Raw genomic sequence first — 26,034 nt, 5'->3', positions numbered from 1 at the left:
TCCAATGTCTACCTGTCTTGTATGCATACCAGACCAGCCTCTGGCTTCTTTACTTTTCATTCCATCCAGGAAGAGCACACACCAACTGCTGAAACCTCCTTAGCCTGATGAAGGGTTTTTGAACCCGAAAGCTTGCTTAATAATTGTTTTCCAACTATTTAAGCTGGTCTAATAAAAGATATCAGATTCACACAAAGAACCTTGTCTGCCTATGTCCTTAGACCAACATGGCTACAACCTACACCCCTTGAAAATTCACCACTCCTTTGTCATTTTCTCCAATTATGCTGTTAAACATTGATAAAGAATTCTTATGCATTTAAACTGTATGTGCACTTCATCAATTCACAGATAACCAATGGTTGTTATAATTAAAGCAATTGGCAAAAATATGGAATCAGTTTTGTTGTGCAGTTAAGCAAATTATGCATTTAACCAATCTGCACATCAATGCAACTGTACCATGCAATTTCCCAAGTTACAGAAAGTGCAATTCAATGCGTCAGAAATGAAGCTAATGCTTCAGGACATAGAGTCCATTTGTGAATGAAACACGGCGATACCTGGCAATTACTTAATGATACATTCAACTTATGGTTCCTCCAACTGCAATCTAGCTGTTACATTACTTTACCTCTGCAGCAGCTAATGATCTTCAAATTTAGTTGCAATAATACATCTTATTACTGATTCACCTGCCTCTCCCAATGTACAGGACATACTATGATAGTTGATGAAATCTACATAAAAACTTAGTCAACAACCATACATCACAGGCATAAGATAATTTTCTTAGTTGGAAAGGTCTTTCATCCATAACCATACACCACTTCCTGTAAATCAGCAGAAACATCCTTCATGTTTTTAAAAGTTACGATTTCTAGTATCTTAATTTTAGTAATGGGCATTTGAATGTATTCATTATATTTTTCCTTTAGTCTCTTTACAATATTAGAATCTGATCCTACCTTCAAACAAAGCAGCAAAATAAAACTGCAGTTAAGGCAGCTAAATAAAGTTGCATTCACATAAGGGCATTTTTGCAGCTTGTTCATAAACATAGCCTTTCAGCACAAGAACTTGTCTGACATGATAACATCTCCTATTTGGTATTTTCACAAGGATACTTACATATTTTCTTCTTTCTTTTGACAGTACAGAGAACTATGCAGGTCATTGATATTATTTGTGAGCTTTTGAAGAAAACGAACTGCTTTATAGTGCCAGTGTAAAACCTCCGGCTGTGGAGCCACGTCATCTTACCCACAGGGCTAACTACAGGTCCAGAAATCTGGTGGCAGGCAAGAGGTGGCAATTAAAACTGCTACCATTCCCTTGCTACCAAATTTCCGAGGCCTGTGGGAGAGATGCCATGATCCTACACATGGGGCCAGAACTGCACGCATGACCTGGCAGAGGGCCTGATTTGGCACAGTGGACTGAGCCATGCACTGTGATGGTCCCATGAGCCAGATTCAGTTCATGGACCAACCCTGCACCAGTTCTTGGGGCTGGCTGAAAGGCTGAGCACCACTGCTTCATGGAAACCAAAAAGTTTAGTGCCTTTTAAGTTTGCACTGAGCATTTTTCCAGTAACAAAAATCTAAAAATGAGCAAAAGCTTCATCTGTATATTTGGACAAAAATATGTTGAAAGCCAAGTAGAAACCAAGTACCATGTTTTCTGATGTACAACATTCCCTGGACTAAAATGCACATCTTGTTTTTTCCTTAGAGTAAATAACTGAACAGCAGCAGCTAGGGAGCTGAGCCTGCTCACCGCTCTGCTCCCCAGGGACCCCCTGCAGACTTACCTTCACACTTGCAGAATAAAAGTTTAAGCAGAAGTTAACTACTGTTACCACATTTCCTTGCTTATAATACCCACCCCCATTTCCAGCAGCTGTTTTTGGGGAGAACAAAAAGGTGCATATGTATGTAAGAAAATACAGTAGGCTGTTACCAGCTGTGGAAAAAGAGCCACTGAAAAGCGGCAGACCAGAATTGCCTTGTTTTTCAATGTTAAGCTGTCAGCTGTGCATAAATCATAGTTGATTTCCCAGAAACAGCAGTATCAGGCAACTGGCATTTGGAACCTGTTGCAGGTAAGGGCAGAAACAGGTGAATATGACAATGAGCTGAAGTGCAATTTCCTTCTTTTTAAACAACCATATTTTAAGTGTTTTTATTTTAGCACATCAAGAATACTTTATTTGTACTTTACTTCATCAATACCCTATTGGTATGGATGGCACAAGACAGCAAATTAAGAACAAAAAGATTACAAATAAGATAGCAGGTGGAGGCTTTCCATTTTACCCCCAGCACATTGGAGTCAGACAGAGACCACAAAAGAATGGCCAAAGAATCTGGGCTCCGTGATGTCTGGCCTCTAAAAAGAACGAACACACTGGAACCTGATTAGGAAAGAAAGAGAAGATGACCCAATCAGGCAGTCACACTTTTTTGGCAGTCAGTGCCAGAGGAAAAATGATTGGTTGGGTAAACCCCAAGTCTCTCAAAACCCCTTGAGCAGGAAAGAGAATCAGTAGCATTTATCAAGAGGAGGGAAAAAAAGGACTTCGCAGCTGCTCAAAGAGTTGGAAAGGCATATTACCAGTGAGCTCACCTAGGCATGCAGAATTCTCTTGCACAAGAAAAGCCCTTATTTGTTGATCAGTTTCCCCAGGCACTAAGAAAGGAACAAGACCCTGGGTGCAAGAGACCTTCCACCCAGTTCCTGGCTCCCAGGGCTTCTTTATGCTTTGGGGAAAGGGAGGAACTTCTAGCAGCCCACACTGGACTGTACCTCACCTGGGAAGAGGAGAAAAGTTATCAGGGACAGTCTGTGCTACAGTATTTACAAAGTAGGAACAATATTTAATCACACTGCAATCTCTCAAATAAAACAGTCTATGTGCCTGCAGCACACCTATATTTGACTATTTAATCTCCCAACATCTGCCCCTTCTGTGAGCAGAGGGAGACCCTGGCGCACATTTATCTGGAGTGCACTGCAGCCCCTTCCCCGCCTCCTCCAGAACCTTCTGCTGGGGTTCTGGCTGCACTGTTCCCCACGCCTCCTTATTTATGAACTCCCCATCTGTGTCCTAGCCAACTTTCTCCTGGCCCTAGCCAAGCTAGCAATGTATCTGACCAGGAAGGAGGACCTCTGGGGGCTGTGGGGCTGCTTTCCTGTCCCTTGTTGTTTCATGGCTCCAAGCAATTACACTGGGCAGCGTCCACTGGCTCCTTGCACTCATTCAAGGGCCAGTGGGCACTGTCCAGTGTGCTCTGTTCTGTGTCTCCCCTTGCAACGCTTGTTTTGAGCCAAGCCTTCACACCTGTCCCTGTTTTGCATTTTTTTTTTGTTTTTGTCACAAGCAATCAGTGCTATGCCCTTAGCAGCTTCCATCACCCGGGGGGGACGGGGGGGGGCTGCATATAGCTCTATTCGCTGGCTTTAACCCACTGTTCTGAATGGTATATCAAAATTCTTTCTGGCTGGAAAGAATCCCAGGGATTGTGAGGCCGCTTTCCCGTCCTTTGTCCATTTATGTCTCCAGGCAGAGGTTCCCTGGGCAGTGTTCATAGATTCATAGATTGTAAGGCTGGAAGGGACCTTGAAAGATCATCAGGTCCAGCCCCCTGCACCAAGCAGGAAACATAAATGGGGGTCAGGTGACCCCAGCAAGGTGACTATCTAGTCTCCACTTGAAGCTTTCCAGGGTAGCCGATTGCATCACCTCTGGAGGGAGCTTATTCCACAGTCTGGACACTCTGACTGTGAAGAAGTTTTTCCTAATGTTGAGCCTGAATCAATCTTCCAGGTGTTTGAGGCCATTACTCCTGGTTTTCCCCTCGGGTTCCCTAATGAACAGTTGCTTACTGAGCACTTGATGTACTTCCCTAGTGTAGTGGTAAGCTGCTACCAGGTCCCCTCTCAGCCCTCCTTTCCTCAGGATGAAATCCCTCAGCCTTCCCTCATATGGCTTGTCTTTTAAGGCTCTGATCATGAGTAGCTATTCTTTGGACTCTCTCAAGCTTGTTCACATCCTCATTCAAGTGCAGTACCCAGAACTGGATGCAGTACTCCAGCTGCAGTCTCACCAGTGCCGAGTAGAGCGGAAGAATCACCTCCTTGGTTTTGCTGGAGATGCATCGATTGATGCATGCCAGAGTATTATTTGCCCTACTGGCTGCAGCGCCGCACTGATGGCTCATGTTCATATTGTGATCTATTATTACACTCAGGTCCCTTTCATTCCTGGTGCTAGTCAGTTTGGTGCCACCAAGCCTGTAGGTGTGTTGGGGGTTGCTCATCCCGAGCGAGGTGAAGCACTCTACATTTCTCAACGTTGAACTTCATCAGGTTCTGATCCGCCCAACCTGCAAACCTGTCTAGGTCCACCTGTATCTGTAGCCTATCTTCAAGCATAACCATGCTCCCCCACAACTTGGTGTTGTCCACGAACTTGGCCAGTGAGCTCTTCACCCCCACATCCAAATCGTTAATAAAGATGTTGAAAAGTACTGGACCAAGCACCAACCCCTGCATGACACTGGCTCCCTGGACCTGTTTGAACACTCATTTTTAACCTTTACGCCCATCCCCCCTCTTTTGTCTTTGATTTGTCCCACAAAATCAGTTGACACACATACAGTAGCCCCTGCTGTTAACAGATGTGTGTGAGGTGGCTAACTGTTTCTCTGTGGGTCTAAGGCCCACATCCCTGAGTACTCAAGGAGCTGGCGAGCATCATAGCCCAGCCCCTGGCACGGATATTTGAAAACTCCTGGCGCTCTGGTGTAGTGCCCGAAGACTGGAAGAAGGCCAATGTGGTGCCGATCTTCAAGAAAGGGAGGAGAGTGGATCCGGCTAACTACAGGCCCATTAGCCTGACTTTCTACCCTGGGGAAGATCTTAGAAAAGTTTATTAAGGAGGCCATCCTTGATGGACTGGCCCAGGCTAACATCCTAAGGGATAGCCAGCATGGGTTTGTTGCGGGTAGGTCTTGTTTGACCAATCTCATTTCCTTCTATGACCAGGTGACCTATCACCTGGACGAGGGAGAAGAGATTGATGTCATATATCATCACTTCAAAAAAGCTTTTGATCTGGTATCCAATGATCACCTCTTGGCCAAACTGGCCGGTTGTGGCCTCGGGTCCACCACGATCCGCTGGCTGGGAAATTGGCTCCGTGGTCGGACCCAGAGGGTTGTAATTGATGGCAGTCACTCATCATGGTGCCCTGTGACCAGTGGGGTCCCTCAAGGCTCTGTCCTTGGACCCATACTGTTCAACATCTTCATTAATGATGTGGACATTGGAGTCAGGAGTGGACTGGCCAGAAGATAGGCGGGTGATCCAGGCTGACCTGCACAAGCTCAGCAAATGGGCAGACGAGAACCTGATGGTGTTTAACGCCGAAAAATGCAAGGTTCTCCACCTTGGGAGGAAAAACCTGCAGCATCCTTATAGGCTCGGCAGTGCTACATTGGATAGCACTACAGAAGAAAGAGACTTGGGGGTCATCATTGACCACAAGATGAACATGAGCCTGCAATGCGATGCTGCGGCCAATAAAGCAACCAAAACGCTGGCTTGCACCCATAGATGCTTCTCGAGCAAATCCCGGGACGTCGTTCTCCCCTTGTACTTGGCCTTGGTGAGGCCGCAGCTGGAGTACTACGTCCAGTTTTGGGCTCCACAATTCAAAAAGGATGTGGAGAAACTTGAGAGAGTCCAGAGGAGAGCCACGTACATGATCAGAGGTCAGGAAAACAGATCTTACGATGACAGGCTGAGAGACATGGGACTCTTTAGCCTGGAAAAGTGTAGGCTCAGGGGTGATCTGATGGCCACCTATAAGTTTATCAGGGGTGACCACCAGGATCTGGGGGGAACATTTGTTCACCAGAGCGCCCCAAGGGATGACAAGGTCGAATGGTCACAAACTCCTACAAGACTGTTTCAGGCTGGACATAAGGAAGAATTTCTTTACTGTCCGAGCCCCCAAGGTCTGGAACAGTCTGCCAGCGGAGGTGGTTCAAGCACCTACATTGAACACCTTCAAGAGTAAATTGGATGCTTATCTTGCTGGGATCCTATGACCCCAGCTGACTTCTTGCCCTTTGGGCAGGGGGCTGGACTCGATGATCTCCCGAGGTCCCTTCCAGCCCTGATGTCTATGAAATCTATGAAATCATCAAGCAGGTCTGATCATTTGCTGACTGTGCACAAAACCTGTTGAAACCCACCAGCTGTTGCCAGCCTTTGACCTCAGGCAAAGCCCTCCACTGGATTACCCACTGCCATTACTCCTAGGGCAGTTTCCCCAACCTTGATCAGATCCCAGTAGATCTTTACAGCCAGAACACAGCTTTGCATATCACTCCACTTTGCATATCAAAGCACTTTGTGGCTTTCAGCGCTTAAATGCAGGGGCCTTATTGGTCCTGCACACGCCCAAGGAGTGACCTGCCAACTTTCTCCCATGATGGTAACGGAGCATTCAAACAAGGAGCTCTCCATGGGTCAAGAGATGAGTGGTACAATTCAGACTTGCATTGGCTTCTCTCATGGTGAACCTCTGCCTTTACAGACAGACAAGCCTGTGGGCCCACATGAAGATAGCTAGTCTGCAGTACTAGAGAAGGACCTGGGGGTTTCTTCAAACCTTAAGCTGAATATGAGGCAACAGCATGCTCTTATTGTGAAAAAAACCAACAGCATACTGGGTTGTATCAAATAGAATGACACTTGCAAACCAAGGGAAATGATTCTTCCCTTTAACTTCTTTCCCCTTTATTTGGTACTGGTGAGACCACACCTGGACTGTGCAGTTTTGGGCCACACATTTCAAGAAAGATGGGGGCAGATTAGAAAGACTGAGCAAGACTCTGGGGAAAGGCTGTAGAAGGCAAGTTATTTAGTCCTGAAGAGAGAATGCCAAGAGGGGATAATAGTCTCCAAATACCTGAAGATTAATTCTTGACAGGACAAAGACGGGCTTTTCCCTGTGGCCACTTGGCTGGGAGTAGAAGGAATGGCCTCAAGCTGCAGCAGAGGAAATTCAGGTTGGCGATCAGGAGGAACTTGCTGACTATGAAGGTGGCCACGCAGTAGAGCAGCACTGTTAACCCATCAAGGGAAGTCATGGGCCAGGCCCGCTACAGAAACTATAGCCCCCTTTAGTACTGGGAGCCACTAGTGGTATATTACAAATTTCTTTGGACATATAATAATGAAAAGAGGGAGAGGAGTGGAGGTGAAAGTTTCAAAACACGAGTGCCAAGTGGGGACACGGAGCAGAGCACACCAGCGAGCACCTACCAACCCTCAAATGAACCCAAGGAGCCAGCAGACACTGCACAGCGATACTCTATTTGGAGACGGGAATGAAGTAGGGCAAGGAAAGCGCCACGCAGTCCCCAGGGACCCTCCTGGCCACAGCCTCCTTCCTTGTCAGCCCAACTTGGCCAAGCCAGGAGGAGGATGACCAGGAAGTCCTGGCCCTGGTGGGGCCACAGACAAATAAATTTAATGCATCTGAATTCACCATGCACTGGGCTAGGCTGCCCAGAGAGAAGCTGTGGGATCTCCACTGCTTGAAATTTTCAAGAGTGGGTCGGACAGATGCTTGGCTGGGATGATTTCCTTGGGGACCATCCTGCCTAGATCACCTTGTGAGGTCCCTTCCAGCCCTGCTTCCCTGCACCCTCAGACTGAGGTAGCCTGAACAAGTGCCCCCTGCCTTCAGCCTGTGCTTTTCATGGGGGAGGTAATGTGGGCTTCCGGGGACCTCAAGCAGCCCCACAGGCAAGGCTGGGCTTTGCCGCGGGATGAACCGCTCTAATCCAAACCCGGCCGCACGTCTGCCCGGGCCGCAGCGCGATAGAACGTTCCCCCCCAGCCCAGTGACGCGGCCACTGAAACCCCTTGGGAAAGGGGGGCTCGTCCCTAAAGGGAGAGGGAGCACTCACCGCCCAGGACGGTGCCTAGGAAGAGACATTTCTTCTTGTGGCGTTTCAAAAAGGTCCACAGCGAACGGAGCATCCTGCCCCACAGCGCGGCGCCGCCGCCGCCGCCACCGCCCCTCTCCCCGCCCGGACGCCGTGACGTAGAGCGTTGGGGCGTGGCCGGAAGTTCTGGGTCCTTACGGTAGGAGGGTGGGGGGCCGGTCTTCCTCCTTGCCCGCGCACTTCTGGGTCCCCCCGGAAACGCTCGCCCCGCTCGCCGGGTTCCGGCAGGCCGGACATGGAGGCGGCGACGGCGGCCTGGATGGACCGAGCGCTACGCATGGTGCGAGCCGCTGGGGGGGCCCCTCCCCAGCCCGCCTGGAGGGTGGGGCCTGGGCCAGGTTCTGCGGGGGGACACACAGGCAGAGCTTTCCTGCGTTAACTTTTGCGGGGAGTAGGGTCCTCTACCTGGCTGGAGTCCGATCCTGGTCATGCAGGGGCAGTGTGGGTCCCTTGGGCCTAATCCTGGCCCACGGGGGCACTGGTTGGGGTGGCCATCATAGAGGACATTCCAGTTTTCTGTTTTCTATTGATACGCAACCTGACTCCTTTATGCCCTCTGTTTTTCTCTTCAAGCAGTTCCTTGAAGAGAAAAATAGCAATTCCTTTTCTTCGAGAGAAAAATAAAGGACATAAAGGCATCAGGTTTCGTATCAACAGTGGACAACCAGACTGTCTGCTGTGATGGCGACCCTAATTGTGGGGCCCCTGGGGCCTGATCCCAGCTGCGTGGAGGCACGACAGGGATCCGTGCCGCCCCCACTGGCCAGGGTCAAGCTCTGGGGGTCTCCCACCACCCCTGCTTGGCCCCCATGTGTCCTATCTACCATGCAGGCCTCTGGGAATGCTCACAGGATGGTGAGGAACCCCATGGGCCAGTGGACACAGCACCAGGGGCTGGATCTGACCTGCAGGCTGGGGGTTAAGCACCACTGCCCTAGCACAAATGTGCCAGTGATTCCCTGTAATCCGAATGATTTAAACTGAAGGAACTGCTGATAAGGCCGCTAGTTTGCAGGCAGGGGACAGGGCTGTTGTGCCAGTATTATACCTCTGGTTATTCTTAACGCTCGCTCTGTTTTCTCCTGTGTGTTTCCACAGGCTAAAGAAGCCTTAGAAAATGGGGAAGTTCCTGTCGGCTGCCTTATGGTCTATAACAATGAGATCCTGGCAACGGGGAGGAATGAGGTGAATGAGACAAAGAATGTAAGTTACAAACAAGGGCCTGCCACTGAAGACTGCTTGTTCCCCTAACAGACCACACGTACTGTGTACAATGGAAGTTTTCCCATTGACTTTAGTGTTATGAGGATTTAGAACAGCACATCATGTACATCTCAGACGTCTGTGTGTGTCCCACTATTTTGTGTTCCCCCCACTCTAATCTTTTCTATGTTTGTGTCTTGGAGCATGGTTGTTTTAAGCGTATTTGCTGTCATCTAAGGTGGGGGGTCAAGTGTATGGCCTGTGGGCTGCATCCAGCTCATGGAGCTGCTCTATCCAGCTTGCTGGGCTACTAGTGGGCCACTGTAATGTTGCAAAAAATTGCGGTCCGTTTCTTGGAGGCCACTAAAATCACAGACACACACTCATTAGATGGCACAAAAGGTGTATTTGCAAATAGGGTCAGAGCAGAGTCAAAAACTCAGATTACTCTGAATCCACCAAGGAATTTTTGCAGGCTGTATTTATCTTTTTCCTCCTGGGCACATGTGCAGAAACAGGAACTCTTACAGCTCATTTCCATTTCATACAAACATATATGTGGTTACATCACTACATCCATCGCATGTACATTATAATTAACTACTTAAGTATGCAGGGCGGAGAAGTAAATATGCATCAGCTAATCAAGCATGCTCAGAGAATATTATAGGTCACCAAGAGTTTAAACCCCCCCCCTTTCAAGGACACAGTCAGTTGAATTCCAGCTTCTGTAATCTGCATGAGAAAGGCTGGGGGAGAGTCTGCGATTTAAGAAAAACTGTGGCAAGGCTGGCCAAGGAAAAAAAAAGTCCTTGGCAGTGTTTCTTTCTTATCAGGTGCAAGATGCAAGCTGTGCATTTCTAACAATACTCCATTTCTAACAATATTCCATTTCTAACAGTAAGTTGTGGGGTTTGGACAGGGAGGCATGATCTGCTGCAGAATTAGGGATGCTTGGGCCTTGGGGCACATGACAGTTGGTGGCAGGTGGGGGAGAAAGAGCTGACGCAGCCCTGGTTGCCCTCTGGCTGCTTTGTCTGCTGCCACACCCATGGCCTCAGCTCCTTGGCTGCTGGTTCTGTTGCTGCCACAACGTGCCGTCTGCTGGAGCCAGAGCTGCAGCATGAAACGTATGCTAGCACCAGAATCTTGAGCTCCATAATAGACATGCAGCAAGAGCTGCTGCTGTGTGCACTAAGTGGGAGCTGGAGGTGCCAGCGGCACCACTGCTGCCACTTGCTCCAAAGCCACCCCATGTTCTCTTGGATCTCCAGGGCAAGAAGCCCTGCAACCTGGATCCGGCCTAAGACAAAAGGTGATTTTAACATCTCGATCTCAGGTGTTCATATGGAAAAGTAGTTAGCTATGTTTGTCTGAAATAAAGCAGAAGGGCAGGGCAGGGTTGTATCTTGAGTGCTGTCAGAGAGGCAGCAATCTACTTCTTCAGATATTATGGCAAAGTAGGCTGTCACCTATGAAAGGTGCTGCTGTCCAAATGAGTTAGTGTCCAAGATGCCACTCTGCTTTCTGCTGTTGTTAATTTAGTTAGTGATGGTAATTTTATATGAATAATTGATATAATAATTTCTACTTGCCTGTATTTTCTTGCATACCAACCCCCTCACCCTTATCCACCCTAGAAAAGACACCCTGGTTTGAGAAGGCAGAATGAAGAAAAAAAGGTATTCTCCAGAGTCTTCCCTGCCACAACATAGGCTCACCCTGGCTGAATGTTCCCTGGTGCACGCATCGCTTGCCCTCTCCTTCCAGGTCCAAAATTCAAGCCAGTTTAGCAGTGCTTGTGACAGCTTGAGTTTTGGAGGTGGAAAGAGAGGCTGAGTGACACTGGGCATGTCAACACGTTCATTAATGTGCCTTAGATACTGAACATTTAGTTTAGTACTTGCTTAATAAAGTACTAACTAAATGTGCAGTAACTACAGCGGCTGTGCAGTAATGCTGGCACATGGTTATTATATGATGCTTACTGCGTGTTAGCTTAAACACTGTCCAGTAGGCTATTAGCACTACTTCATGGTGTTATTAGGCTAAAAAAGTCTCGTGTAGACATGCCTACTGAGAGCTGTACTCCGTCCTTGCTGTATGGGCCCAGGGGTAGCCATTACAGTGTCCCCATACCTCCATTCCAGCATAGAAACCAGCTCTCTCACTAAAAACATGCACCCCAATTCTGGATGGCTAATTTTTGCATGTGGTATATGAGTAAATGCAGTATTAATAGACGTGGGGGGAAATGTCCCAAAAGCATTTTTGAGATTTCTTTTTCCTGTGCCCTCTAGTACAAACAAATATACCATGGGTTTTTCCAAAAGTAAAGTAGGACTTGTTCACAATTTGCAGGTGTGAGAGAGAGCAAGACCCATTCACCCAGAATTGCTAATAGTCTGTTAGTTTGTTGTGGGCCTCTTTCCTTCCCCTTTCTAGCATTCTCCTCTTGGACCTGGGAGAACTTTCCCATAAAGCACTGGTTTCAACAAATTAGCATTTTCCAACAAAAGTGTTTTTGCTGAAAACATCTTAATGAATTGTACTTGGTTAGTTATGTTAATTCTACTAGGTAAAAATATTGATAACAATAGGCATTAAAAATAAAAAAGAAAGCAGATCCATACAGATACAGTGTAGCTATATACAAATACGTATAGTAAGTACAGCTTGTTTTACTAAATTCTGGTATGCAATTAAAGTAATACCCAATTTTCTTTAGACTACAATATGCTGTGGTAAAGAGGATGGATTGTAATGATAGGATACTAAAACTTACATGTGGATACTTACACATCATTATATTATACGGGAAACCCTTGCTCACACTAATGACTGGAAAATAGATGGCAAAACATAGAAGTAGTTTACCAATTAAATAACACCACAAAGCTATTGCTTTGCAAGACATGTTTTGATAAGTGTAGTTGAATTATTTACAATAATATTTTATAAGATAGTTGATAATACATCATGGGTTTTTCCAAAAGTAAAGCAGGTCTTGTTTTACAAAGCCTGACCCCTGCTGTCTTTTGGGAAAACATCTCTGGGAAACAGGTAACTAAGATTACTGGGTTTTGTATGCACATCATGGGTGTAGAGATGAGAAGAGGTCTGTTGTACTGTTTACCAGAATTATGCCAGCAGTCAAGACTTCTTTTAAACCTTCTGCTTTCAAAATGTAGATCCCAGTCCAGCAGCCTTATTTGTATGGGTACCTTCTATACCCAAAGGGGGCCCACTGAAGACGGTGGGACTGTGAGGATAGATCTGATTGCAGAATTAAACCTTAATTTTACTTTCAAAATTGATCATGCTGGTTTTTAATTCCAGAAACGATGGTAAATATGTCTTTTATATCTGTTGGATGATATTCGTAAACTGTGTATCAGTTTTGATTTCCGTCTCTAATTCATGAAAATTAAGTTTAGAACACATTAGAGGTTTCAGTTTCAGACCTGTAAACGTCACTGAAATTCAATCGTATTAAGTAAACCACACCAGGTATTTAGCAAAATAAAGAACTACTATTTTTTTAATTTAAAAGGTAAACAAAGAATACTGACACCAGTTGAAATGGTTTGGGTACTGGAAGACAGAATGTAACCACAGCAAGTGATCATCACAAAAATTAGACTGAACATCTTTAGTACTGCAGAAAGTATCAAGAAGGCTTCAAGCCAAATTTTCAGTCATAAGCCTGTAAAGATAAGCTCCTTGTTCCAAGTGGCCTGATTTTTCAGAAGTGTTGAGGAATCACCATTCCCACTGTCTCCAGCAGGAGCAGTGAGTGATTTGGATCTTTCTGACTCAGGCCATTTTTGTTTAAGCTCTCAAGCTTCAGATCTTCATGGATTGATTTTCGGAAGTGCTGGGTACCCATCACTCTCATTTAGGTCATTGAGAACTTTGGGTTTACTGTGCTTTTGAATATTTGGCTTTTGTTCTTTAATTACACCAAGCAGTCTGACAGTGTGAGAGTGAAGATGAACACATACCAGGAAATATGGTAAGCAGGAAAAGACCAAAATGCCTTCAGTTTCTCCCTTGGTCTTTTTATTTTCATGACGTTTTCTGGCATTGGAAAACATTGGACTGGAAGGAGCCTCCTGGGTCATTAAGGCTATTGCAGCGAATATAGCATGTAATTGCTTTCATAAATGTGTCAGTTTCCATTATATAATCATTTAAGTTTCTTGTCCCCTTGTCTCATATTGGGAGGCTTTTCAAGAAACATACTCCTCTGACACTCACCAACCTTCTGATTTCCTACCTGAACTTATTCATGGCCCTTTGTTCTCGTGCCAGTGTTGGCACTTAGTTTAAACAGTTCTTTTCCTTCCCTGATATTTAGTGTCTAATGTATTTATAGAAAAGAACTGCATTGCCTCTCAGCCTTTGGTATATATATTTTTAGGTTAACCAAAACACTCTTTTCTCCAAATCATCCTATTTGTCCTTCTCTGCATCCATTCTTGTTTGAATTCATGTTTCTTGAAGATGGGTGAACAGATTGTATGCACCTATCTATCAGGTGCATAAGTGAGATTAGGTGCCTATTCCACCCTGCACAAGCTCTTGAAAAACAGCTAACGCAGAAGGTGGGTGCATACTCGTTTACCTCTTGGTTGTTGCTTTTTTGTAATTTTATCTTGAGGCCAAAGTGACGGTATATTCCAAAAATAGGTATTAACATTTCAGGTACTAGAGCAGAGTGAACTAGGATTGCATTTGGGCACTTGCATCTACTTAGATGTCTAATTGGTGGAATGGTATCTGCTCTTTTGAGTTTTACTTCTACTTTAGATGCTGTGATTTCCATGTCCATACCCCTTTCCTATTAGCTCTTTCCTGCCTTTGCCTCCTTCCTTAATACTGAAAACTAAAACAAAGCATATAGTTTTGGACCTATACCTTAATTTTACCTAATCTATGCCCTGTGATCACTGCACAACAGCCCCACTTTATTTTTCCTTGTTTTGTTTTTACTTACAAGTCTAAAGAAACTTTTAATGTCTTTTGTAAAATCTAGTTTTAAAAAGTTTGAATAACCTTTGGCAGTTCCAGCTTTTCCCCTATACTTTCTGGCCTCCAACATAAAACTGTTTGATGAATCCTTTTATCTGTTCATTGCGGACTTGCTCCTAATATCCTTTCTGAAGTGGTTATTCATCCAATGAGGTATAGAATCATAGGAAAGCAGGGCTGGAAAGAACATCCTGTGGTAATCTAATTCAGCCCCCTGCTCTAGACAGGGTTATTGCTGATTAAATCGTTCCAGCCAAGTGTCTGTGTCTGTTCAACCAGCTTATGAAAATTACCAGGAATGGAGATTCCATGACCTCCCTTTTCCAGTGCTTATTCACATTCACAGTGAGGCAGTTCTTAATCTTCAACTTAAATTTCCTCTGCTACAGTTTGAGCCCATTGTTCCTACTGTGTCCTCTCCTGCCACAGAGAAGAGTCTGGCTACAGGTGTTCACTTTTACTGGTAAGAATTTCTCTGATAGCTTCTCTGGGCCCGATTCCCAACTTCTGGGGCTTTGCAATCACTGTCCCACTACTTAGTTGGGCAGTGGGGACAGGATTTAAAGGCCAAAGGCTGGGAACATTGTCATGTATACTTCCCCTCTGTTCCACAGCCTAATAGCAATATACACATAGTCTCCTTCTACTAGGTTTATCTCTAAATTGTTTTATATTTGGCTGTTTTCTCCTGGCAAAGATTGGGAAGTGGGGGAGTTATGTCTTACTACATCTTTTTGGTTGCTTAGTAGGAGCATGTCTCTAGCTTCAACCCTTCAAGACTGTTAGGCTTGTCATTACTTGTATGCCTTGGGCAATATTGCTACAAAGATCTTTGCAAGATTCTCATTTTAAAAAACCTGGCAGTAGGTTCTCATGACTTTGCCAGCATTGTCTTTCCTTTGGCAGCTCTTTAGCTTGCTTGATCATTCACAGCCCTTCCTCAAACCAACTCTACTGTTCCCCCTCTGATATTACATATGGCCGTTTCCAACTAGACTTTTTTTTCTGGCATTGCCATCCTCAACTGTGTGGCAGTCATACTGCTCCATTGAAATGTTTTCTCCCAGAAAGGTGCTCTGTTACCACATGCAGGCTCATCCTCTCTCTTGTCTCCTGGTTCGGCCATTACAGCATACATCTTTTGCCTGGGGCATCTTGCAAGTTCAGTATGTAATCATTAAAATGAAGTATTGTTCCTATTCTCAAATTACCGTAATACAGTTTTATTTTATCTCAGCTCTGTTGCTCTCACTTGTTAATTCTTGTCTAAGATTTAGAATATAGCCTTTGTAGGGGAGGGATGGTATCTCTTATTTGTAAAACACTTGGCGCAATATTGGGCGCTGTATTAGTAGTCCTGAGTTATAGGCTAATGACATCACCTTCAAATAATGTATTTCTTTCCACCACGTTTTTTTGGATCTCTTACAAAGAGAATTCTTTCCCATTATTGCTGTCCATGTATTTTTAAACATATGTATTAAACAAATAATAGTATGCAGGTGGTAAATAGTGATTTTCATTTATTGTGCTAATAGAAGAGTATACGTGGACCTTTATGACCCAACGTGAAAGTTGTTTTTTTCACATGCACACATTAATGCTGCATAAACGTTCCACAAGTAGGCTTATTTCAAAATCCCTAATTACTGTGGCACAGTTTAAGCTGATGGTGTTCCTTTAATTAGTGTTCAGTTGTCAGGTGTGTCCAGACCATGCTTGGTGAAGAGGAAGATAAAATTGTCTATACTTGTATGCCTAATGGTCCCTTGAGCTTTAGTCTGCTGGGAAGGATTAGTAGAGTGCATTATTTGGTAGAGATTGAAAAGAGTCCCAGAGAGATTTAAATGGGTCATACAGGAGGTCTATGGGCACAGCTAGGATCTGCACTCTGATGTGCCAGGTCTCAGGTCTATGCCACAAACACATCATATCTCTAGACAGGGATTTAGAAAAAGAGAAAAATGTTGACTGTGTTTGCCATTTTGTAATTCACTGGTATCATAGAGCTGCAAAACATAATCCAAATATGGACCCAATTTTTTTGTGATTGTTTTTATTGTGACATCTCAGTAACTGTAGTAGACATTATGATGAATTGTTAGGACATTACTTTATGGCAGTGCTGTTTTTCTCTGCAACTCTGGTGCTTTTTCTATTCCACTTGGGTTCTTTGTGCTGTTCCTATCCTTGTGATGGCTTAGCATTTGTTTCTTAACTCCACCAACCATTCTTCAGCCTTTATTGGCTGCGAAGAGGAATCATAGTCACACTGATCTGTGCAATTAGCATTACCTTTTACAACAGTTCTCAACTTTTTTCAACTCTAGGCACCCCCGGTCAGATTCAAGATGCAACCCCCCCCCGCAAATATGCCAGCTCTTAATTTTCACTTATTTCTTGACTATGGAAAAACAGCAGAGCAATTTGTATATTGCAAAGAGCTTGTCAGGCCCACAGAAAGCCAGAACGGTTTGGCCGGTCTATATTCCTCTTTGAAATCTCTGGGTTTAGCTTGTGAATCGTGTGTGTGTCTGCATGGCTGCATATCCGCATGGCACCCTTAAAAAGGTGTGCCAGGGCACCTGATTGAGAATCACTACTCTACCCACACCTGCCATCCATCTGAGAGAGAGGTGTACTCCCGATTTTAGAACTTTGCTTGTTCTATCCAGGGGCAGACAGAATAAGCAGTCTGATCAAACCCATGCCTGCATTGTGAGTTGCATGTGACTATAGTTTGAGGCTGAATGTTGCTTCTTCAGCTCAGGGTATGCCAAACTGCAAATGCACTCTTATAATGAACTCTGTTTTCCAGCTTGACCAGGCAAAGCAGTGATCCCTTTCCAAGGAGTATTAAATTGCTTCTCTGATGGAAGTGAAAAGAATTGGACCCTTCATAGAGTAGGTGTAGGCACTCATGTTCGCACAAAAGAGAATTGGTTTTTGTGGTGTGGTATTCTCAGTTCTCTTGGTTGTAAGGAAGTTTAACAACTGCAGATCAATTTATGGCATTTTTAAAAATGTTTCTTTTGTCTCTGTGTATGCTCCCAGGCAACTCGACATGCAGAGATGGTGGCAATTGATCAGGTTCTAGATTGGTGTCATCAACACGATAAGGATCCCGATGAAGTGTTTGCACACACAGTGTTGTATGTAACTGTAGAGCCTTGCATAATGTGTGCAACTGCCCTACGCATGATGAGTATCCTTTGGGACATATTCATGTTGGTAAAACATATGGTGGCATGTTGTTTTCAAGCAAATCATTTGGCTATGAGCCAACACATTAGAGGATGATGCTGTCAAATAAAGCTGCGCAGGGGACCAGTTTGCCTGCTCAGAGAACATACCTGCAGTATGCTTTTGTACTGAAGACCATATGACCAAGATGTTCTTTGACAGGGTTGGAAAAATAAATCTCAGTCCACAGCATCCAGCTATGTCATCATTGGCAGTCCCTCATTGTTGAGGCTGATCATTCCCATGGGTCAAGTAAAGAGTAGTAGATAAGTCCATTAATGGCTAAAGCCAATCCTAGAGCCACAGTCTCTGGCAGATGCCACAGATAGTGGTAAAAGGGAGGGTCGAACCACTGATTTCCCGGTCTTGTTTCCTTTCCTTCTGTCTCTGTTGTTTTTCTTCCTCCAGGGTGGGACAGTTTTCCTCAAAGTAAGATGAACTGTCTCTCACAAGACATTGCCATGTAGCCCCATCCTGTGCTACTTTTTCCCAATTTGTAATGTCAGTGCCACACTTAATATTCTTCTTGAGGGCATCTTTGAAGCATTTCCTTTGGCCAAAGTGTGTCCTGACCTAAGGAGTGCCAATAGTGTCACTATTTTAAAAAAGGGAGATATGGAAAATATAGCAAACCAGTAATATGTGGCTTCATGCACATCTTTTTTGGGATTTCCTTCCTCTGTCCCTTCTGATGCTCTAATCAGGCTGGCCCGTGTTGTGCTCTGCAGAAAGCTGGATATGGCTCTTCAGTTATGTTACCGAAAAGGAGGTGCTGAGAATACAACCAGCCCAGCATCAAGGAATGGAGTACAGGCTGCTTCCTTCAAAGGGCAAGCCTCAGGAAGCCAAATGGAATGCTTTGTGCTGTAAGGACATTCTGCGAGACATGTTTTCTGTTTGCTTAATACCTTAACTCAGTCGCATAAATTCCACTGGTTGTATACGGTTGTCAAAATGAGAGATTTGGAGGCTGTGGCTCGGTCTTGAACATCTCCTCTGATGATTTAATAGGCACTGGGGAACCATTCCAGGTAGGCTATCCAAAGATTTCCTTTCACGTATTTAATATTTCAAACAAGATTAGCAACCTAGGGCCCGCAGAGCCATTAGATCAAACCTGTGGCCTTTTGTGGAGAGAGGGGGTGGGCGCTTCAGCAGATTTCCAAGCAGCTGGGGGACATAAGTTGCATTTAGTGCCAGTGGACTTTGGCTGTGCCATGCTGCAGCTGGGCAGCTGAAGTTTTGGCAATGTGGGGATTTGCCTGCACAGTGCCATGACTGGGCAGGTAGGAGATGCACCCATGCTATGGCTGGGCAGCAGGAAGAAGTGGCAATGGCAGCAGTGGCCAGACCCTACAACTGATCCGCCTTGGGCCTAAACTTGGTCCTTCTGGCTCTCTGCCACACCAAGGTTGCCAACCATGGTTTAAAAATGGTGATGTTTGCTTTCGGCAATAGGATTTTTAAGGTGTATGGCTGTAAAAAAATTCTCATCAGCAAGGCCATGTTCTGTTCAACCCAGCATAAGCCCTTTGCTTACCAGTTGACTACCTGTCTCTCATAACTGGGAGATAGAAAAAAAGCTTATTGTGAAATAGGACTCGGAGAGGGCTTTGCACAGCCTTCTCTTGATGCATTGCTTTCCTGACATTCAGCTGGCAAGGGGTATTTAATTATCTTATATGTTCAGGTGTATAAAGGAAAAGGCTATTTCTATTGCAAGTGTTTTCTTCTTTTCTCCCATTCAATTGCAGTAGGATGAATACATACAAGTCAGCACCCTCTTATGTGGGTGGATGATCTGAAATTAGTGCTGTCATTGAAAACATCCTACTTTGTTGTTTTTCCGGTTGTTCTCATTCACACAGGGGAGGGGAAGTTACAGTACACATTTTGTGGGCAAGAATATTGTTTTTGAAGGGCAACTGAGGCCTGAAATTTTGTTGTTAGGAATAAAAAACAGGATTATAGGGAAGAGCTTCTTGGTAGGAGCCAACTAGACAAATAGCTGTGAGTCTCTCTTGCATTCCCAGGTGTTAGTATGATTTACCTGGAGTAAGTTGGAAGCACGCTAATTAGTGTGCAGTAAAGGGGATGGAGTTTGCAGAAGAGTTTTCCACATAATTTCTGTAGATTGTGAACAAATCTGAATTACCATACTAAGCCTTATGCCAATTTAAATCAAACCAGATAAATCTTCACCTTGTAATGAGGGGTTCTGATCACAGATAATTAGAGATATACTTCAGGTAAATAAAGGAGACAATACAGGTCTTTGCAATTAATTTACGCATTGAATATTATGGTGAGGTCCATGACATCTTGTTTTTATGACTCTAGTATTCTAATTTTAACAGTGCATTGCTGGCTATCGAGCTGAAGAAGCAGTGGAAATGTTAAAAACCTTTTACAGACAAGAAAATCCAAATGGTACGTTTCCTTTTTATGCACTCATTTTAACCCTAATAATCTCTCAAAAGATTGTGGCCACTGACATTGTCAGCATTAATATTTCATATCCTCTTTCTTCCTGTCCTTTTTCTTTCTGGAAGCACCAAAGTCAAAAGTACGGAAAAAGGAATGCAGTAAGTAAAAGCCCTCTGCTAACAGAAGACTGAAGCACAGAAAATAATGGCCTGTGGGGAAAGATTTGTTCACCATCTTCAGTGCAGCATTTGGGAATGGCAACATTAATGAACTTCAAATCTGCTCCCGTTTTACTACTTGAATATTGTCAGTGTCTTCCGTTTTATGTGTCTAGTAGGTGATATGATTTCTAAATCACCAACCTTAGTCTTTGTGAAAAATATTTGCCTTTATCAGGCAGGGAGAAGGTTTTAAGTTATAGTTCAGACTGAATGGTTTGCACCACATGGATCTTATATAGATCTACTACAGTAATGGCCTGTCTGCACAGCATGTGGATGGAATATTCTATTAGGGTCCTGTCTATGGTTACAGATAGCAAGTATTTTTAGAGAATAGTTCACTTAAGCCATTTAGAAGGAAACAGTCCTATAAACATTCAACTGGACGTTTACTGAACACCATATACCTTAATTAAGAACTATAAGAGGGTACCAAAGGGCAGACAAACAAACCTTGAAAACTGATACCAGACCAGTGTAAGAGTTCTTCATTATTGTATTCTTTTTGTCTCCTATAGATCAAACAGCTCTGAAAAGTCATGTTTAGGCAGGAAGATGTATATGAAAAACTGTATATGTCTTAATACTTAATTCATGTGTATATATACATGCTGATTTGCATAAGTTAATACAAGTGTTTCATACTAGTGATTTATATGTGAAGAATTGAAGGCTGGCATGAAAATCTGTCCCTTTCTGATATTCACTCCTTGATTATTAACATACGGAAAAAATGATGGTTAAGAATCCATAAGTAAATTGGACTTACTTTCAGTTGCCAAATCCTGACATCTGCATGTTTAATTGGAGATATGAAAACCAGAAAAGGAAAATAGGAGTAACAAAAAGAGAACAAAATACATGATATTCTAACTTTTTGGACATTGGTTAGCAAAATGTCACTTGCATTTACTTTTGCTTGGCATTGCTGTAATTTGTAATCCAGAAGAGGGCCTTACTGTTCCACTAATGAATTAAAATGCAAACCTAAATTGAATCCTTGATTGCATTGTTCCTAAGTGGATATTTATCAAGTAAAAAAACCAGCTTGCAATTTAATTGGTTGGAGAAAAATTGCAGAAATTTGGAAAAAAAAAAACCTTAAGATTTTTTTTTAATTACAAAAGAGCAATTAAAATTCCTTGGGTGCAAAAGTTATATACAATTAAATACTGTATCTATTTGAACAAAATATGTTGAAGTGATTTTTTTTTTGTTATAAAAGATCAAATACATGGTTATATTTGCTATCGTTTTCCCCATCAGCTTGGAATTTACCTTCTTAATATAATCTTATTAGTTTATAGTTTACTGAATGGGGGAAGGAGAATTTTTTTTTCAGTGTAATGTATTTTACAGTTCTGAACCAGGAATACCAAAATACTGTTCCTTTTTGTTTATATTCTTGATTTATTGCCATTGAATTTCATCCTTTAGTGAGTAAAGGCTACAAGGGAAATATGAAATAACCTGCTAAATAGTTGCTATGCAAACACAACTATTTAAATACCTTTGACAGTGTTGATGTGAGGAAGCAGAGGAATTTGTAATTAAGTCACTGGGACCTCAAGAGAAATGGGTTCAGTCCGTGGTTTTAAATTAAGCCTTTTTTTTTTTTTTCAGCTGACCATGTCATCTCTCCATTCCAGATCTGTAAAATGGCTGACCATACTTTCATTCATTACTATAGTGTCTTAAAGATAACTCAGTTAATATTTGTGACCTGCTCACATGCTGTGACGATGTGGGAGGCATTAGAGTACATAACTAGATAATTGGAGAACAAATAAATATATTTGAAGAGCAAAATCTGATTGTGTTTCTCTTGAGAAATGCTTACTCATGGGAGAAGCAATTGCTGAAATGAATAGGACAGTTTGCTTGAATAGTTGTTCATCATAATTAAGAGCAGAAGACATTGTGGAACAAGACCACATGATCCCCTGCAGCTAAAAGGTTAGTGACACAGGGAAGGTGTTTTCTTGAAATCTTGAACTGGAACAAGAACATGACAAGTGGGATTCTTTCATTGAACCCCTACTTAAGAGAGAGTGTTCTTTCTCTAAGCATGTGATATCAGTCCTCATGAGAAGCCCAATACACGGTGGGGTTATGTATTCCAGATAGCAGAGGAGCTGAGAGAGCCTTGCCAAAGCCAGTGGGATTTTTCTGACATGTCCTTTACCTACTAAACAGGATTCTCTAGGTTATAACTAATTTGCATCAGGTGGTGACATTTCTAAGTTTCAGGACTGATTGTTGCTTTCTGTTAGTCAAAGGGAAAGGCCACAATTACAGTGTTAAAAACCTTTTCAGTGATAACGTACCTGAGTTCAGTAGGGCTACTTGCATGAAGGGTTATTTGCTTGAGGTTCTGGTGTCAATGTTTCTTCTTTTTTTGTGTTGTATCAAGTTTAGACTTGCTCCATTGGCTGGTCTTTTAGCCTTATGTTGGTCAATAAGTCTCAGAACTGGCTCTTAAATATCAAGGAATCCTTGGTGAATTACCTGCAATGGCATGAATTCCTGAAGCAGCAAAAGCTACTTTGCAATCTTATTCCTTGTTTATATGCTGTTGACAGATGTTACTCTAAACTGCTTTTAAGGAGGGAACTTGCTGCTTGAGACTGCACATCAGCTGAACTTACATAAATATTTTGTCTGGCTACTCTTCTACCAGTTTAGCTAAACTGCCATGTCTTTGTACCCAAGTAGAATAGGCTTAAAACTACAACTGTTTAGCTTCTACCTAGAGCAGAATAGAGCTGACAGATGGAGCTGTTACAGCACATCAGCTGTGGAGTATTTATAATTTTAAACCATTTGATCTGTTCATCTGTCCATATCCCTAGACAGTTAAAAAATTGAGGAGCATTTTCCCCATTCTAGCTTGTAAAGAATACGTTGATGGATCGACTGATAATCTATTTGTAACAGCTACCTGGCCCCTAAAATATGATACAATACAACAATCCAACATCTTCTGCCTTTAGCACCTGACATCCTATTAACTTCAATTAGGGCTACAGATGGTCAGCATCTTTGAAAAATTAACACCTAAGTCTGTCTCTGAATTTCAGGTGACCATGTTTGACATTTTTAAGCTTTAGTGTGCTCAAATAGAACAAGGAGTTTATCCATCTTCATATTTAAGAAAAACCATGAAAGTTAGTCATATGATCATCAGGCTCCAAACTTGTTCTGTTGGGAGAGTGCAGGCCTATGTTCTATAATATACATTTTTACCAGATTTTTGAACACTTACACAGTTTTAAAAATACATAAATTGGGTATTTGAAGAAACCTTCAGTGTAAAATAAAAACTGAAGACTAAGTAATGTTTCTTTTCTGATTGAAAATTGTTCCTCCAATTTCCTAGAATTTTTCGAGAGCTTTACCATACAGTGGGCAAGAACAATTGACAACAGTTAACAGGACATTTCTAAAACTTTTGGAAAGCCTTCATAAGAGGCTCATTGAAAAGTTCAGCTCAATGTTAGATATTATTGAAAAGCATGCAAATATTATGAATAATATTGTATGGTATGGTAGCCTCTCAAAGACGCATCAGAAATAGGTGGGTAGCAGAATGAGGAGGTTGAAAAGACTGGGACACTTTACATATGACAGAGAGACTATAATAGTGAACAAACTAATGATATTACAGAAAAGATAATTAATACTATTACCATTATTTATACAAAAAACTGCAATTGAAAGCCATCAAATTTCAAAGGGACAAGTTTGTCATAAAGCTTAATTAACCCATGCAACTTACTGCAAGAAAACCTACATTGAAGACAAAAGCTTCAGGACTTAAGCTAGTAGGACAAAAAGAACAGACTATTTATATGGAAAATGAGAATATCTTCAGATGCATAGATAGTTATTTTAATAAGAGATATTAAACTTAATGTTTCAAAAATTAAGCCAACTGCACTGTACAGGACAGCAGGGGATAATCTAGTCCAACTCCCTGCTCAAGGCATTGATATCTAAACCATCCTATACAAGTGTATGCCTAACCTCTTCTTAAAACTGCACATTAGTGGTTAAGATAGGTGAAGAACAAACTTCCTGTTTGTCCAGTATGTGTCTTTGCAGGGCTGGCCCATCGTATCCTGTGGCACCTGCGGCTGTGGGGGGCCTTGCAGCCAAGGGGCCGTGCCCCACTTGCCCCCTGCTGCCTGCACCATGTTTAAAGGTCTCGATGGATACAGGACCTCCACTTAACCCAGGAGGTGCACAGTCCCACCAGGAAGAATGCCCTCCTGGACCTGGTTCTGGCCACAGGCCTTGTGAGGGGACTCCAGGGTGACAGTGATCATTGCCTGCTGGAATTCACCACTGTATGAATCAGTCAGGGGAGTCAGGGGCCTGCAGTAAGGCAGTAGCCCTTGACTTCAAGAGGGCCAGCTTCAACAAGCTGAGGAGATTGGTAGGAGAGGCACTGGGGTCCTGGAGAGTTGGGGAACTGGGTGTCCAAGATGAGTGGTCGTTCTTTAAGGAGATGATCCTCTGTGCCCAAGGAGTGACAGTCCTGATGAGAATCAAAGGGGGCAACAGTCCTCAAAAGCCCCCCTGGCTCACCAGAGGCATTCAGGAATGGCTGAAAGCCAAAAACGAGGCGTATACCCAGTGGAAGGGAGGGGATATCACCAAAGAAGAGTATACTTCCATCACTTGGGCTTGTAGAGGGGCTGTTAGGAAAGCTAAGACAGATACGGACCTAGGGCTAGCATCAAGGATCAAGGACAACAAAAAGTCCTTTTTTAGATACATAGGGAGTATGAAGGAAGCACTGGGTAACGTGGGGCCCCTGTGGGATACGCTAGGCAATCTGGTGGTTGCACCAGAGGAAAAGGCAGACCTTTTTAACAATTTCTTTGGCTCTATGTTTTTGTGCAGGGACCAGGACTCCCCCACTGAGATTCAGGATGGACTCAGGAGAGACTCGGACAGGCCTAGGGTCAGGGAGGACTGAGTTAGGGAACTTCTGGAGGGGCTGGATGTGTTCAGATCAGCAGGTCCAGATGCTTTCCACCCCAGGGTGCTGGGGGTATCAGCAGGGGTTATCAAGGGGCCCCTGGTATGGCTTTATAAGCACTTGTGTTGTTCTGGGCAGGTGCCAGACAGCTGGAAGAGGGCCAATGTCCCCATTTTCAAAAAAGGGAGGAGGGAGGACCCGGGCAATTATAGGCCTGCTAGTCTTGCTTCAATCCTGAGAAAGCTCTTAGAGAAGATTATGCGGGAGTACATCTGGAAAGGACTGGCAGGGGGAACGAAGCTCAGGGGCAACAAGCATGGGTCCATTAGGGGCAGGTCCTATCAGACTAACCTGATTGCCTTCTACGATCAGGTCACAAAATCAATGGACGCAGGTGTCATGTTGGATGTAGTCTTTCTGGACTTCAGGAAGGCCTTTGACACTGTCTCTCACCCCATTCTCATTAAAAAGTTAGGCGACTGTGGCACTGATACCTACACAGTCAGATGGGTCGCAAATTGGCTGAGGGACCACACCCAGAGAGTGGTGGTGGATGGGTCATATTCAACTTGGAGGGATGTGGGCAGTGTGGTCCCCCAGGGCTCAGTCCTCGGTCCGTACTGTTTAATCTCTTTATTAGTGACTTGGATGAGGGGGTGAAAAGACCCTGTTCAAATTCGCTGATGACACCAAGATCTATCGTGAGGTGGATATGCTAAAAGGGACAGGATACAGCTGGACCTGGACAGGTACTGGGGGGTCAAATGAAAATAGGATGGGATTCAATACTGACAAGTGTGGGGTACTGCACTTGTGCAGTAAGAACCAGCAGCATACCTATAGGCTGGGGAACTCCCTTCTTGAACGCACAGTGGCATAAAGGGATCTTGGA

At 43.7% G+C, this 26,034-nt stretch overlaps 2 protein-coding genes across 2 annotated transcripts in view; one reads left to right on the top strand and one right to left on the bottom strand.

Annotated features, from left to right (window-relative positions):
• PEX3 (peroxisomal biogenesis factor 3) overlaps positions 1-8,140 on the bottom strand; it is a 31,585-nt gene extending 23,445 nt beyond the window's left edge. Inside the window, exon 1 of the mRNA XM_090040733.1 lies at positions 7,989-8,140. Within this exon, the coding sequence (XP_089896859.1) occupies positions 7,989-8,061 (73 nt within the window). The 5' untranslated portion in view covers positions 8,062-8,140. The remainder of the gene's footprint in view (positions 1-7,988) is intronic.
• Positions 8,141-8,148: 8 nt separating this feature from the next.
• ADAT2 (adenosine deaminase tRNA specific 2) lies at positions 8,149-21,775 on the top strand. Its single transcript, XM_090040748.1, has 6 exons — positions 8,149-8,307; positions 9,126-9,230; positions 17,319-17,469; positions 18,432-18,538; positions 19,865-19,937; positions 20,060-21,775. The coding sequence occupies exons 1-6, from the start codon at positions 8,263-8,265 to the stop codon at positions 20,098-20,100; spliced, it is 522 nt and encodes a 173-aa protein (XP_089896874.1). The 5' UTR covers positions 8,149-8,262; the 3' UTR covers positions 20,101-21,775.
• The last annotated feature ends 4,259 nt before the right edge of the window (positions 21,776-26,034 follow it).

Source organism: Crocodylus siamensis, chromosome 1, assembly GCF_052110815.1.
Source record: "Crocodylus siamensis isolate JL-2025a chromosome 1, ASM5211081v1, whole genome shotgun sequence".
NCBI lineage: Eukaryota > Metazoa > Chordata > Crocodylia > Crocodylidae > Crocodylus > Crocodylus siamensis.
This window is presented reverse-complemented; position numbering and strand designations above follow the sequence as displayed.

Excerpts from the sequence above, each read along its gene's own strand:
- ADAT2 (XM_090040748.1), top strand. The coding sequence starts at position 8,263 with ATGGAGGCGGCGACGGCGGCCTGGATGGACCGAGCGCTACGCATG. Across the intron at positions 17,470-18,431 it reads AACTGCCCTACGCATGATGA|AAATTCCACTGGTTGTATAC; the intron begins GTATCCTTTGGG and ends ACTCAGTCGCAT. Across the intron at positions 18,539-19,864 it reads GCACTGGGGAACCATTCCAG|TGCATTGCTGGCTATCGAGC; the intron begins GTAGGCTATCCA and ends TAATTTTAACAG.